Genomic DNA, 15,682 nt, shown 5'->3' with positions numbered 1-15,682 from the left:
TTATAACAGTGTTCAGCCACTGCCTGCATTTGGCAGAGGTGCTGTCCCCTGTGAAGAAAGCACCCAACTTGAACCTGTGCTTGGCCATTCTCCAGTGCCTGGTTTTGTGCGGCACTTTTCTGGGCAGGCAGCACCATTCTCGTGCTGTTTCTCCAGGGAAGTCCCTCACACAGGACAAGTTTCAGTGGATCACTTCCTCATTCTGCTTTTTTGCTTCTACTTGCACAGTTTAAAAGTTACCACAAGCTTGAAAACTGGGCAGTAGCTATGTGGCTCTTGAACTGGTGTAGGTATGAATGCAGCGATGGTGTAGGCTGTGGAGCCTGCTCACGTCAGCTGAGCATCTGGTCCTTCTGTGCAGTGGTCGTTATTCAAGAAACCAAACGACCCCCTGAAGAGCAGCTGAGTGTAATATCTCCTCTCTTCTCCTCCTGGCTGCTTGGAGGATCCCAAAGCTCAGCAGGTATTTTCCGTTCAGCTGTGGTAGCAGGCTCTGTAAATAAGTCTCTATTCAGCAGGCTGAGCAGGAGAGTTTGTGTGTGTCTCCCTTTAGGCTGGTCTGGGCTTTATCATGTTCTGCCCCCCCTTCCCAGATGCTTCCTTCCGTGCTTCCATAAAGCGGGATATGGCATGGCTTTTGGTTTGGTCTTTGGAACAGTAAACAAAACAGAAGGCCAAAAGCCAGCTACTTAAAACACACTTGTCTGCTGTGACTGGGAAAAAATCTCTACTTCAGATACAAGCATTGCTGAAAAAAATCTCTCCTTCAGATACCATTTGCATTACTCATCCTCCTGGCAGGGGTTCTGGGCTTTGTCTGCCTCACTTGGTTTGACCCTAACCTGTCTGATCTTTCTGTTTTTGGGACACCTGATATGCTGTCCCTTTCTCCCATGGATTCCGGGTTCCAGCTGCTTCCTACATCTCCAAGAGCTGATAAAAAAGATCTCGTACAATGGGTCAAGGTACAGTGATAGAGAAGAATGCTCTTGGTCTTGACAGGGCTTGGTTTATCAGGCGCACTGCAGACCTGGCATTGAGCTGAAAGGCAGAGGCAGAGGAATGTCTGCTCTCCTAGAGGGAGTAAACCTGACCAAGAAATGCAGGGCTGAGTGACTTCTGGTGGGAAATAAATTCTTCTGAGAAGGCCTGAGGTGCTGCAGGGGACAGTGGCTTCTTCTACACTTCAGGATGACTCAGAGCAGCACATCTCAAACTCACTGCAGCTGTAGCACTGCTCTTTTTTTGACCTATTCATCTTTCTGTGACAAACAGCTCCTTTCTTCCCCTTTCTGTTCAAAACCAGAATGTGTTGCTTCCTGAAGGTAGAGAAGGGAGAGGTGGCTGCAATCGCTGGATCCTGGCTCTCCACGCCAAAGGGTTTGCCCTGCTGCCAGCAACTGCATGTTGCTTGCTGTTCCTTGGCTTGTGTGAACACTTGGTGAGCTTCATCCTTAGAGCAAGCCTAAATTGCTGAGGATTTTCTGGAGGTAAAGTGAAAGCCAAAAGCTGAATATGGACTCTTTTCAAGGGTCAGAGCGTGCTAGGAACTGGCTTGTTAGTTGAGTCCGTGTTGTGGTTGGAGGATTCACATCCATTTGCAAAATTCTGAAGCTAGATGGTGAAATACCCTCTGCTCCTTCCATTTCCCAGCACTTAGTCCAGTATAAAAGCTCTATTACAGCATTTTGACACTTAGATATAAACCATTCGATAGAGGAAATGCTGTACAGTAATGGTTGTGCTGCCTCCTTGTCCTGCTGCTGGTGAATCTCCCTCTGTTGGCAAGCTCTCATTCATTGGCATGACAGCAGCAAGCCTGCTTTTAGCACCGCTTCCAAACTTAGACAATGCTTGTAACAGACTGTTAGGGAACAGTAACCTGGGACTGCTAACAAGGTGAGCTTAGGGGTTGTTCTGGGCTCTCAGCTGGCTGCTGGGTCTCTGTCACTTAGAAATAGCCTCCCCTGTTAGAGTTGCAAAATGCTGCAGCCAACCTGTCTCAGGCTGGGCTGTGAGAGAGAGAGAGAAGCAGGAGCTCAGGTATTGGGTACCACAGACGGGTCCTTTGCATTGATCCTGCTGGCATGAAGAGGGTTTATGCCACGCTAAGGCTTGCTGCAATGTGTTTGAACAAGAGAAACCCTTTCCTCTTGCTTGGTAGAAGTATTCATAGCCCCTTTGAAAGGTTAGTTTGCTACCAGGGAGCTTTTCCAGCTGCAGGACAGATCTCAGGGCAATCAGTTCCCCTCTGTAGGGTGCAGGAATGATGTGGAAAGGAGAGCAACTGGCCACCCTGTGTCTTTGGGATGTGCAAGGCCACTGGGACTGTAGAGCTTTAGAAGAAGAACTAGACAGTTGTGTGCTGACCAAACTCAGTACTGTCAACAGGAGTTTCTCTAGAAAGCTCAACATCCTCCTGCCCACTCTGCTCTCGGCGTGGCTGAGTGTGGATGCTTTTGGCTCTTCCCCTCTTCCATCTTTCCTATGGAAACTTGATGCCCTTTAGCAGGGGTAGACTGTTAGCTTCCTCTAATCTGGAGCGAGGACCCAGACTTTGGATATTTTGGGACAAAGATTTTCGACTGTAGGCTTAAAAGTTAACATCAAATGTGATCCAGCCCAGTGATCAATGTTGGTTGGAAACCAGCCTAATGAAGTGAGGTTAAGAACTCGAAGCATGCTCCTCTAGCACTGTTCAGGCTGATAATACCTTTCTGGTTTATTAGGTGGGTGGTGCTGCACTGTGCAGCATTACTCGCTCTGGCCAGGCCTGCCCCCGTGCCAGGGTCTGTGCAGCAATGCCCCTGCTGGGTGAGGACACTGGGTACATGCCCCACGAGTGGGGAGCTCCATGTCCCAAAGGTCCGAGATTCACTCCTGTGAACTCAGCTAGCGTTTTCCTAGTACTGGTCTCCCTGCGCTTTGGGTACTGGGCTGACGCAATTGTGAGCTCAGTGAAGTCTGAACTCCGCTCAACCCTGCAGGCAACAGCAGAGAAAGTTCAGGGACTGAAAGCAGCTGCCTGCCCTTGGTCAGCAAGATCAGCAGAAAGACTCTGCTTGTTTAGCAAGCACCTAAATTTCAATAAAACAAAAATGCTTCTGGGGCCAAGGAGTTTGGGGCTAGGCTGTAATGTCGGGAAGAGAGGGCTTATTCATATTTTGTCCATATTCATATGGACAAAAGAGGTGCATGTGTCCAGAAGGAAAAGCTCCATGTCTGGGGCCACCTCTGCTGGGAGATATTTTAAAGGTGGGTTTGATCTACATTTGTGTAACAGATTTCAAGATCTTACAGTGGCTTAAGACGCTACAACCAATGTAAGTGGTCAGAGACAACTTTGTACATGCCCAGAAAGCTGTTGATGGGATTCTGGCTGGATCCAGTTTGCTGGGATTTCTCACTCCTGAATCCTTCTCTTCCTTTAGGTCAGTTCTGGAAACTGTACAAGTGCATGAGCTCCCTTCCCTCCACCACTCCTGGGTGGCTGAAGAACTATATAGCTTCACACAGGGAGTAGCAGTGTATTCCTCTGCCGCTGCAGGATATGTCCTGGTGTCAACGTGTCTCTGTCCCCTTGTCACCCTTCCCCTCACCACTTCAGCTTTACAGGTGAGTAGTGAAAGTAGTTCAAATCACCTGCAAAAACCGGTCAGCAAATAGAATACAGTATTGCAATTAATAGGGTGCTTTCGATCTGAGACAGCCAGAATTTCTCTTAGTGGCCTGAGCAGTTCCAGAGCCTGGGCACTGCAGACTCTTTGCTTTACAGCAGTGGAGCACCCCTGCATCCTGGGTGCTGAGGAGGGGTGATGGGCTCCCCCAGGCTCTGTCAGTCTTTTCCAGTTGTTGCTATAATTGGCTCATGTCACCTTCCTACCTCTTTTCAAGGCTCTGATAACAAGCACCTAGGACAGCCAGGTGACCTTTGGCTGAGCTTCCTCTTTAAACTCTGGTGGCTTTTGCTTCATTGCCTAGTTGTTACACAGCAGTAAAGACCCGTTCTGATAGCAGTAGAGTCTGCTCCCTCCCCTTTCCCCTCTTACTCACACAGGATCAAAGCTCTCTGAATTTGCTTGAACAAATTTGCATTTAGGTCAGTGAGAGATTTACTTGAAGAAAAGATTTTTTTTTTTCTCCCATCTTTTTCTTAACTTCAGAAGAAAGGAAAATAAGCACAAAGGCAGATGGGAAAAAATTGTGGGCTATAAATAAATAGGTTTGGCACACATGGGAGGACAAAGTCATTAGTAAGAGAAAATCACTGATGTGGCAGCAAGCTACATCTTCAGTTGATGTAAAGCAGCATCTTCCCACGGAAGGAATGGGACCGTGTCATTGTCATCAGCTGAGCTCCTTAGTGGACCTGTTCCCATATGCAGTGCCTGAGCTGACTGCAGCTGTGTCCTTCCACAGCAGCAACAAGGGAAGCATGGACAGCAAGTCTTTGGACTACATTGATCTTCACCTGCAATTTTTGGCTACTTGTAGCTGTCTGCTTAGGCTGCCTAAATCCCTGCTGTGCTTTCTGGATGGAAAGCGGCAATAACAGGGTGGCTGTCCCATCCCAGCCCGTTGGGTTGATGTAGGCCAAAGCATTGCAGACTTGGTTGCTCAAGGCCTGTGCCTCCATCTCTAGAATGTATTGGGATGGGACACAAAACAGCTATGGAAGACCCACACTGGGATCATGGTGGTCATGGAGACAGGACAACCTTGTTCTGAGAGTGCTGCTAGTGACTGGGAGGCCTGGGTGCGGTTGCTGGTTTCATCTTAGCTTGTGCGTGTTGCCTAGACCAGCTCCACATCTCTTGGTGCTTCCTCTGTAGATGGCAAATACTTCTTTCCACTCGTTGAGAACCTCAGATTTTCCAGGAAAAGTCTCATTGTGGCTTTTGGAAGCCTAGCACACTGTTTTCCTGTTGGCATATTCTTAAAACTGCAAAAGTATGTATAGTGACTGGTGTGCTCTGCAGTTTAAATATTAACAGGACACGTGAGAACTGGGGGTTGCAGAACAGAAGTGGTAAACATTCAGTTTAGTTGCTAAACTTAGACCCATTCACTGTAGCGAGAAGTTCAGGGCTTTCTGAATTGGGCTTGAAGTCAAAGGTTAGCTGTAATTTCATGCAAGAACGACCCACCTGAATTCTGGGCGGGTCTGATGCTGTGCAATAGCTTTGCTGCCCAACATGACCGGGTGCTGCCCTGCAGCGCGCAGGGACCACAGCCCTGGCAAGGCTCTGTCACTACGACAGAGGTGGCAGATCCTGGGGCTTCTGGTCTCCCGATTCATGGTCATACACATAACCCCAGGGAAGGACTTGCTGAGAATGACTGTATCATGTCTAGGTTGCAGGCTGGGAGGTGGTATTTGAAAGAGGCTAGCTCAATGCTTTTTGTGCCCAGTTACGGCAGTCTTAATAAAGAAGCTGGCTAGTTTGGCATGATTCATCTTTAATGAAATCATGTTGCATTTTATCCAATTTCCTGCTTATTTTTGTATCTTTAGAAAACTGAAGGCTGGAGGAGGCCTCAGGCTGCCCTCAGGTGTTCATCTGAAGAAAAGCATGAGTCACACTCCTGGCCGTGTCTCTTCAGCCGGTGGTGATGCCGGGGTGCTGCCTCTGGTGGGGTGGCAGCACATGGGCTGAGGTCCTTCTCCCTGGCTGGGGCATTCAGAGGGGGCTGGCTCCCAGGGCCACAGTTTCTGAGGGATGGGAAAATCCCATCCTGCCCAAACCGAGGGCAGATAACGCTGCAAAGACATTTGGACGCTGGGACATGTGCTAGCTGAACTGGGCTATCTGGAGACCCCATCCTCTCCACTGCAGGACCTGATGTGTCCCTGTTGCTCCTGAGGGACCCTTTTTTTTTTTTTTTCCCCAAAGATCTTGCTATGAATATTCTTTAATTCTTATTCTTTTGACATTTTTTCTGGACCGCTGCAGGTGTGGATGTCTCGCCAATGGGTTGCTGTTGGTGTTGTGCAGTGGCAGCCCAGGGCCAAGGACTTGGTAAGTGAAGGAGCCATCCATGTCCACCACAGATGCTACTAGTGTATCACCTAGAAGATGGGCTGGGGGGTTTTTGGGTGGTGGAATCCTTCAATAAAAGCAAGTGTTCCTATTTCCTGCTTTTATAAGTGGGAGTGCAACCACCGCATGTTTCTGACTTCATAGTTCCCTAAAATGGGTAATACAAGGCTTCTTTAGCGCCTCGGGCATATTTAGCATCTTTTCTGTGTTCTGGTTTATTTCCGTGCAGAGAAAGAAAAGCTAATAGTCAAATGCCAAAGAATTTAATGAGGAACAGATTGAGCAATGCTGGAAATTGCTTCACATGTATAGATCCAAGATCCATAGCTCTGTGGGCAGAAAGGCTGTGTCTGAGGGGAGGCATGTATCTCTTCAAACCCAGTAACTCAAAGCGCAGAGGGAAAGAGAAAGATTTAAGAAACACAAACACTCTTGAGCCAGCAGACTGTTGACCACGGGATGCCAGTGCAGGAGGGAGAAGGATAGCTGGCTTCCCTGAGAAGCACAATTCCTGGGATTGTGTTCATGGCTCTGTGGCAGCCTGCATTGCACCAGCATTGGTTTGCTGTGGCTATGAGGGACGTCAGTAGGCTCAAGAGACAACGTGTAGGCAGTGACTGTGGGCTGGCAGCGGTGTGTGTAGCCTCGCACCAATGCTGACGTCAGCGAGGATTTGTGTCCTTTTCCCACTTGCTGGAATCTGGTGTGGAGGTGCTGGGAGCTGCTCCTGACCGATCGTGACTGCTGTGGGTGCAGCCAGCACATGCTGAGACTGGCTTGATGTTGTTGGCTGATTTAGAGGGGAAAAAAGGTGCAGCTGGTGGTGGGAGAGGTACGTTCAGACACTGCCCAAAGCAAAACTTCCTGGCAGATAAGGAAAAGGTTTGAAATTGTCTGGTGTTCCACTTGGCTCTCCTTTTCATTAAGAAAGCAAATGTCTTTTAACTCTGCATGAAGTAACTTTTCAGTTAGAGATATTAATTTTAAAGAAGAAAAAGGAAAAAAGCTGGAAAAGGCATTTAAACAAAACCAGTTGCTTTCTGAGAATTGGAAAGCTTGATTGCTTGGGCTGATTCACATTATAGGAAACTTCACTTCCTTTTTTTTTTTTTTTTTTTTTCTCTTGATGAGGAGTGGGAGCAAAATAATTTCTGGTCCAACTTCAGCACAGCTTGAAATGTGTCTTAGAAAGATCCTTACTGCTTGGCTGTGCTCCCTGGAAGCACCGTGTTAGAGCCCATCCACTGCCGTACACCATCGCAGGCAGTTTTCAACAACAAAGCCAGACCCGTGTAAACTGGAAGTGGTTTGGTAATGTTGGAACGAAAACTGGAGGATTCCCCACGTGTTGAATGAAGCTGTCAGTTCCTTAATACGTGGAGAAAAATGTTTCATTTTAACCCAATTTCATGTAGTAGAACAAGCTCCCTCTAAACAAAACCAGCTTTTAAATCGCAAAGCCTCCAAACAAGTAAGTGCTTGGCATTTGTGAACAAAGCAGGAGTGATTCAGTTAAAGTGAACAAGAACATCTCCTGCCCAGAGGATGAAGAGCAAGGAATGTTTGATGTCCGAGTCTGAAAAGGAGCCTGTAAAATACAGGCAGGAGAATTACGTGTGGTTCTGCTCTTCTTGGACTTCGGCACAAAGTTAGGAAGCATTTCTCCTGATATGGTAAGAACCGTGCTGGGGAGAGGCGTAAGGGACGGAAAATGTCGTCTTTGCAGTGGTGCAGGCAACGTACTGTATTATGAAAATTGGCAACTGGTCCGTGCGGACCCAGGAGAGAGGCCAGGATGCAGAATTACAAGGGTAAATAGTTATTTATGAGCATGAGGTATCCCAGCCAAATCAGAGCAACCTTCACGTGGTTTGACAGGGGGATCTTACACCCTCCAAGTGTTCAGGTACGATCTGACTGATCCCTGACACCCACACTGCCGATGGCTAATCACAGGAAAACTTTGCAAAGCAACTCCATTTCTGCAGCATTCCTGCTGCTTATCTATTGATCCAGCTGTCCCAGGAGTGGGCCTTGCTGGAGTTACTTGTCTCTAACGCCAGGAGGGTTTCTGAACTGTCAGAGGAGCTGGGACACGGGTGTCATCTTGGTTGTCCAGGGGTGTCCCTGTCCTCCCGGGCACCTCTGAGCTTCCACACAGCACAGGCCTTGTGCCCAGGATGGGCCGTCCTTTAGCTTTTTTTTTTTTTACTTAAACAGAGCAATACCGAAGTCTCTGGTGAAATTTCACAACCTCCTTATGGTGCAGTGCATAACGTGAACTACTGTGTGTTTACAAGGCTGGTATGTAATAGTGTAACGCTGGTGAGCGCCCTCAGAGCAGGCCAGCTCTGGGCAAGGCCTGTGAGGCCCGCTCCCTGCGCTCCCACCCGGGCTCGCTTTACAGCCTGGCTGGCAGGAGGAGGAGGAGGCTGGGCCCCAGCTGCAGCCGCTTCCCGCTCCCTCTCCCGCTGCCGTAATGGCGGCTGCCCTCGCCGGCCAGGCCCAGCCCCCGCCCGCCCCTTCCGGCCAGGCGCCGCGGCCCCTTTAAGGGCGGAACCGTTGCTACGGGGCGCGGCAGGCGCGGAAACTGAACTGCGGCGCGCGGGAGGTGTCATGGCCGCCGGCTGCCTGGTGAGGGGGCGGCCGGGCCGGGGCCAGCTGCGGCTTGAAGGGTTTAGTGCCGCCGGGGCTGGGCTGGCGGGGGGAAAGCCTGTGGGACCGGACTGGGCTGAAGTCTGTCGCTGCCCAGGGTTTTAGTGTCACTGCGAGGGCTTGGGAGGCCGCTGGGGCCGGGTCGGGGGGTGCTGGAGAGCGGGCCGTGGCCTTTGAGGCCGGGGGGGCGCGGTGCTGGGGGTCCCTCGCGCTGGAGGGGGAGGTACCTGGAGTCCCTGGGCTCGGGGTGTGGTGGGAGGGGTCCTTGGGGTAGTACTGGAGGAGGCACAGTGCGGGGTTGGGGATGGGGAAGGTCTCCCTGGTGTTTTGGGCGAGGGAGGAAGGCAGACCTGGTGCCGGGACGGGGGTGAGGAAGGCCTGGGAGGCACTGGGGTGGTGAGGGGGGGCAGCTCCGAGTTTGGGGGCGTCTTAGTGCCGCTGGGTTTGGGCTGTGGAGTGGCCTCGTGCAGCTGGGGCTGGGGAGGAATTGGGGGCAGAGCTGGGCTTGGAGAGGCTTAATGCTTCTGGAGTGGGCAGCCCTGGGTCTTGGGGTGCTGTGTTTTTATGGAGGGGCGCGTCTAGGCTGACAAGAGGGGCTGGTGCAGGTTGGGGGGAGCTCTGGATCTGAGGAGAAGCTGTTGTTGGGGAGGTCAACCCCATTCTGGGGCTGAGCGGTGTTTGTTTGAGCAGCCTGGGGCTGCGGCCAAGTCCTGAGGGGGAGCCAGGCTGTGATGGGGGTTGCCAAGGAGGCAGAGGCTGTGTATGAGAGCAGGGACTGAAGGCTGATCAGGCTGTTCTGAAGTCTGGACAATTTTCAAGTATTACAACCTCTTGTAAAGGTTCTCTCAGTGTTTTTGTTTTGTTTTTATTTTTGTTTTTAATTTCCCCTGACCTCAGGCACTGTTTTGCCTTTGCAGCAAGGTGTAGGGACATGCTGTGTTCCCCAGGTTAGAGGAAGGATTAATGAGTCAGTCTATTTTGCTGCATTTCTGATTCTTCCTGTCTGTTCTGGCAAATTTGTCCCTTCTGTGCAAACAATGGCCTTTTGGCTACCCCTGGGCTGAGATGAGCAGCTGTCAGAGCAAAGCTGAGCCTGACTGCCTGCTGAAGTGTTCATCAACATGGCTGATCTGTTCTGAAGTCAGCTTTGAGGTCTCTGCACCAGCAGCATGTTGTAAAATTGCGGGAATCATTTGTGCAAGTCACCTAAGATCCAGGGAGTTACCAGCTTGGATAATTTGCCTCTTTTAAAGTTTGTCGATACACGTGAAATTCGCACTTTGTGTTGCGCAGTGTTCTTATCTCTGCCTGGCTTTTGTGAGATGAATACGTGACTTGTTTCACTTGCCATAGAAATAGAATGGTTTTATTATGTGAAGATGGTTCTTAACCTATAATGTCTGAACGTTATTGTCTTCTAGGAAGATCCGTCCCTGGAGAGACACTTCAAAGGCCACAGAGATGCTGTCACTAGTGTGGACTTCAGTCTCAATAAGAAACAATTGGGTAAGTTGTCTCTCTGGGTTTTGATGGCCAAATGATAAAGAAAGAGCTTCTCTGCTTTAGTTAAATAGCGGGAGCGGTGAAGGTACTGAGCTCTACAAGAGCAAAAAACTTGGTTTTTATGGTGAAGAGATTTTGGAGAATTTCAGGATGAACATTTCTATGAGGTTTGGAAAAAATCCTGTTGTTGAGCCATGCCAGTGGCAGATTGTGTGCGTCCTGCTAGAGCTTTAGTGACATCTATCACTGCTTATCATTTCATGTACCTGGCTTTACCATGTAGTCAATTTGAGGTGAAACCTTACTTCTCCATCTTCTATTTCTCTCCTTTGGACAGCTGCCTGTGGTTATGGCAAGGCTTGTGTCCTAGATGCTGTTGAGTAACCCACTGCGTGTGTACTGAGTAGGAACCAGAAGGATTTTTGGCTCTTGGTGAAGTTGCTGGTCAGTCTGTGTGGCGTGGTGAGTGTTGCTTTGGCTTGCAGAGAAGATAAGGCAGAAGTGATAGTTTGAGGCAATATTCATGGTGGGCAGTGAGCGTGGTAGGAATGAATAAATCGAAATGCAACAGTCTGGCAGGTAGTAATCCTGTTCTGGATCTTGCAACCTACACAATGCTCTGGAAACTGCAAGGGAGTGAAAATGAATCAAACTTGTCTTGGAACCCCTCTCTCCCTGCTGCTGTTTTTATTGTTGTCTGCTGTCTTTTCCTTTCCACTTCCTCTGTCTTTGATTGCAGAGTAAGAGTTCGCTCCGCACTGTGTCTGTGATTCTGTTTGTGTATCCCTAAAGCTTTGTCCAGCCAGTGCAGATCTCTTTAGCAAAGGTGCTCTGAATGTAATTTAGCTTTGCTTTTGAATGGCCTTTCAGAAGTAGTACGGGCACCTTTGCCTCCATCTAGATCATGAAAGAGTTACTCTCGATATTTTTGGCAAATGACATGAGGGAAAGAAAGGGAACAAATTCTTTGATTTTAATTTTTTTTTCTGGTACTGTTGGGTCAGTCATGTATACTTGACTCTTATCAAATTCTAAAGTTCTTTTTCCCCATTTCTGTCCTGTAGAAGAAACAACCAAAGCTAGAGGACTCAGTCTTTTTATTCCATTAGATTGCTTGCCCAATCCAGTAAGGATAATGGTTATTGCCAACAAGTCACATATAAGCAGTGTCGTATTGAAGTGCTTTATTGAGATGTCAGAGCATTATTTTCATTGAACTTTTAACATCAGTCCTGGGGAAGCTGTGATATTGCAACTTAATATCTTTGCCAGCCAATGAGTTAGTGTAGTTATCACTGACATTCAAATCTCTTGACACTAGGCCCTGTGCTCAATCTACTCTTACGCAGTTGTCTTCCCTTACGTTTTTATATTGCTAAGGAAAGGTGTTGCCTGTATGAAATACAAAACCAAACCAACATTTGAACTGACAAATGTGTAATGTTTTCGTGTTGTATATTCTGTGTTTGCCTGTGGAAAGTCTACAAAGATTTCTGTTGTTTAGGTATTAAAATTAATTTGAAGGGTTATTTTTACTGTAGTTGTTTAAGACTTTAAGTTACTGCAGGCATATGCTTGCTCTTTTACAAATCACTAGGGTCCCAGTACTGCAAACTTCACACAATAAGTTGGGCTTTGAGGGGTGAGCAGCTCTTCAGCTTTCACTGTGCAGAGGTGGTCTGGGGCCTGAGCAGGGGAGTTTTAGACTGGAGTGGAATTTACTCTTGTGTTTGGGAAACTTGTTGCCTGGTATTCCTGGCAGGGACTGTCATTGCTCCTGTCAAATGGGGAGGAGGGTGTAGCTTGTATGAAATTCAGTGTCATGGAGATGTCTGGAAGCTCTCATTTGAGATGTGCTGCTGTCGAGTTGGAGCTGGCCGCTGCCTCCAGCAAGCAGTATGTCCTGCTGGGGGTGCAAGGCAAAGAAGGGAGCCCTTGGAGACAGTATCGCTTGTGCTCACAATGGATGTAACATGCACACCTGAATTCTGCTTCCTACTTCTGTGAGCCTTTGCTTTTGCTGCTGAGGGAGATCTTGGAAAAGGCAGCATCTCTCCTGGGCATCAGCCACCTTGCCATAAGTAGAATCTTAAGTCTAAGCCTGGGGTTCTGGGGTCTCCCTCCAGCCCTTTCTCTTCTTTCTTGTCTTTGGAGAGTGCCTTTCCCCTCTTCTGTTCCTTTCACCGAAGCCCAAGAGTAAAGGCAAGTTGTGGTGGTGGTTGGTTGGGTTTTCTTCCCACAGGTGAGTGTAGGCATGAGAATGAAAGAGCAGGCATGAGCAGGTGGAAGCACTTCATCTCCATCCATAGTTTCTTAAAGCCTCTCATGACGAACACCAAGTCCTGGTGACCCCTCCTGCTGTTAGGAAACCGAACACTGCTCTAAGCCTTTGCAAGCCTGGATTTTTCATAAGTTGCTAAGAACTGCTGAGCTGACTTTGATCAACATTTTGTAACAACACGAGAGAGATGTTGGAGGGGGATGTAGCTGGGTTGCCTTTAAGTCACCAACTGTCACAGGGCTTCTCTGCTTAATCTGTGGTGTGTTATTTGGTACTTAATGTGCTGCAGCTGTTACTGCCTCTGCCTCCCAATAAAAATGACGAGATAACCTTCATGCAGAGACTACCTATATCTTTCCTTAGTGTGTATGTATTTGTAAGACGTTTTGTGACTTGTGTGGCTTTTGCCTGTGCAGCTGTTGCACGAACTGACTCTTGGAACTGGAATTGTCAGTCCAAGCTGATGCATGACTTTGTTTTGTTTTAATTACTAATGAAATATACAGCATGCAATACATCTGTGAAGTGCAAAGGACAACATGCTTGAGATTGCTGGAAGCTGTGACTGTGAACTGAGTGTGAAATGCAGTTTCAGTGTAACTGCAGTAGAACTAATGTAAGTTTGGTTCTGCTTTGTCTTTTTATTTCAGCAAGTGGCTCGATGGATTCATGTCTGATGATCTGGAGTATGAAACCTCAGATGAGAGCCTATCGCTTTGTGGGCCACAAAGATGCAGTGATGTGCGTTCAGTTTTCACCTTCTGGTCACCTGGTGGCCTCAGGCTCTAGAGACAAAACAGTCCGTTTATGGGTTCCCAGTGTGTAAGTATCTGTTCCCTTCTGTCTCTCTTTTTGTGTTTTAATGATGGGTTGGGATTTCCCCTTGCTTCTTGATAGCAGTTCTTCAGCTGTGGGAAAGGAAAGAGCAACCACTTTATGTGGCAGCCCTGACAGAGGAGAGGTAATTTGATCTTGAAATTGCATTGGAAACAAAGCTAAAATCCTTTGCAAACCTTAAAGTCAGTATTAACTTGCTATGTTAGTATAACAAATCACTAATGTAACTTATCAGTGGTGAATTATTCGTTTTTTCTTCCCCTTCCTCCCTGAGTCTGTTTTTCCTCCTAGCAAATTGATCCTTTACCAGAGTTAATCAAGATGCTGAAAGCGAAGTTGAGTTTTAGTGATGGAGATAGCTGTTCTGTGAGCAGGATGGGTGTTACTAGCTTGCATGGTTACTGTAGTCCACAAAACAATTAGGTAGCTTTAATCTTTGTATCTTGGTCTCAAACTAGTAACTCTGTGTTCCACTGATAGTAAGTGATGGCATATTATTAAGAAAAAACACTACTTTGGATTGTGTATTGACTTTTTTTGTGAGCTTGCTTATGATTAACAAGAACTTACACTTTTAATACCTTGGCCTTCCTAATAAATATTTATAAAGTTTCCATTTTTGTGTAGAGGGTTTGGTTGCCTTAACTCGTTAATGCTTGTGAAGTCCTTGACAATCATCGGCTGAGAGACCTCAGAACTTCTATTCTTTTGCTCTATGATGCTTTAAGTGTCTTCAACAAGGAACACTTGGTTGAAATACAAGACAAGCAGGAGAGCTGCAGAGCTTTTACTTGAAAACTTGCTGCAAGTAGTAAGTTTTTTGCAGCCAAGATGCAGAAAAGCAGCTGCCAGCATTTCCTCTAGTTTCTTGATTCCCACACTAAACAGTGGGATTGTTTTTTCTGAATGGACAGGCATCTGTAAAGGCATTTGAGATTCCTTTGCTTGTGAGGTTGTAAATTGCTGCTATCAAAGACTACAGGATTGTGTCCAGAAGCAGATCTGGTAATTGTGGGGGCAAATAAAACAAACCAAAACCCAAACAAAACCATACCCCAACTTTAAGATAAACATGTTATTTCAGGAACCTGGGAAAACATTTCTAGTTGTTTATTTTTGGAACAGGTTGCCCAGAGAGGTGGTGGAAGCCCCATCCCTGGAAACATTCCAGGCCAGGTTGGCCGGGGCTCTGAGCAACCTGATCTGGTTGGAGATGTCCCTGCTCCTTGCAGGGGGCTTGGACTGGATGACCTTTGAAGGTCCCTTCCAACTCTAACCATTCTATGATTCTGTGATTTTTGATGAGTGATTCTAGTTATGATGACCTATTGGAAGCTTTATTTGATCATATATTAAACCATAAGTAACATCTGCCATGGAAGTGATAGGTTCTGAAAATGACTTCCAAAAAATCTATTATAAAAGTGACTTTTAAATATCTATGATAATGCTTGCTAGAATAATACCCTGCTCCAAGTTGAACTAGACTGATGTCCCCATTTTCCCCTACCCATTAATCATCGTGATGCTCAGCTGAGACTATCAGAATGCCTGAACTCCTGTAAGTGTAAATCCCTGGCACTCACTTTGTATTCAGAATGAGTTATGCATCTGGGGCAGATACTTTTGTCGCATGTGAGTTACAGTGTAGAGGCCCTGCTTTTTGGGCAAATTCCAGTTTCTCCTTTAGCTACAGAACTGTCTCCGTGCTTTCATAATGGCGGAGTAACTAAACAGTAAATATGGTAGAAATTGCATAGAGTTAAAACTTAATTTATAGTGAAATAAAACTGAAATGTACAGCTTGTAACTTCAGTTATAATTAATTTCAGTTTGGTTAAACTTTTGTGGAAGAAATGATCACAATGACATGTCAGCATTTATATTATTAGAAGGCACAAGGTGGATTATGATTAAAATTTAACCTTGCTGCTCATCAGTCTCCTATAGAGAAGCAGTGTCATTTTGCTGTGTCCAGAGCTGTGCTGTTAATACAGAATGTTGAAAATAAATTACAGTGTAAACTTGTTAGATTTCTCAGAAGCTAAAGTATAAATTTTGAGAAAGGACCAGGATGTGATGGAGAAACAGAACTTAAATGATGTGTTGGGTGATTCTGTCTTGGTTGCTTAGGGATGTGAGCTCTGTGGTCTAAACTGCACCTATGGCTGTCACGTAAGCAAAGGGCCAGTATGGAAAGAGAGTTGTTACTGTTAGGCCAATTGCAAATAACTTGGTGCATGGCACCTTTAATCTGTGTTTATTTAGCATTCTTTTGTCAATTTACGTTCTCTAGATAGAACAAAAAAAGAGCACTGAGGTTGAATGAGATTTGAGACCTTCAGCTTGCCAGTTTTGCACTGTC

The 15,682-nt window shown here is 47.0% G+C and overlaps 1 protein-coding gene across 5 annotated transcripts in view; it reads left to right on the top strand.

Moving 5' to 3' along the window:
* The first annotated feature begins 3,596 nt into the window (after nucleotides 1–3,596).
* POC1A (POC1 centriolar protein A) overlaps nucleotides 3,597–15,682 on the top strand; it is an 84,664-nt gene continuing 72,578 nt past the window's right edge. For 2 of the 5 annotated variants that reach the window (XM_086755513.1, XM_086755512.1), the window contains exons 1-3: nucleotides 8,518–8,675; nucleotides 10,118–10,202; nucleotides 13,131–13,302. In XM_086755513.1, the coding sequence (XP_086611639.1) occupies nucleotides 8,658–8,675; nucleotides 10,118–10,202; nucleotides 13,131–13,302 (275 nt within the window). In that variant the 5' untranslated portion in view covers nucleotides 8,518–8,657. Of the gene's footprint in view, nucleotides 3,616–8,322; nucleotides 8,346–8,511; nucleotides 8,676–10,117; nucleotides 10,203–13,130; nucleotides 13,303–15,682 lie in introns of those variants that run through there. The other 3 variants (XM_086755517.1, XM_086755515.1, XM_086755516.1) reach the window with 3 other exon arrangements.

Source organism: Chlamydotis macqueenii, chromosome 10 (genome assembly GCF_036417535.1).
Source record: "Chlamydotis macqueenii isolate bChlMac1 chromosome 10, bChlMac1.mat, whole genome shotgun sequence".
Taxonomy (NCBI): Eukaryota; Metazoa; Chordata; class Aves; order Otidiformes; family Otididae; genus Chlamydotis; species Chlamydotis macqueenii.
Note: the sequence above shows the minus strand (reverse complement) of the source record. Positions and strands in the feature narration are given on the sequence as shown.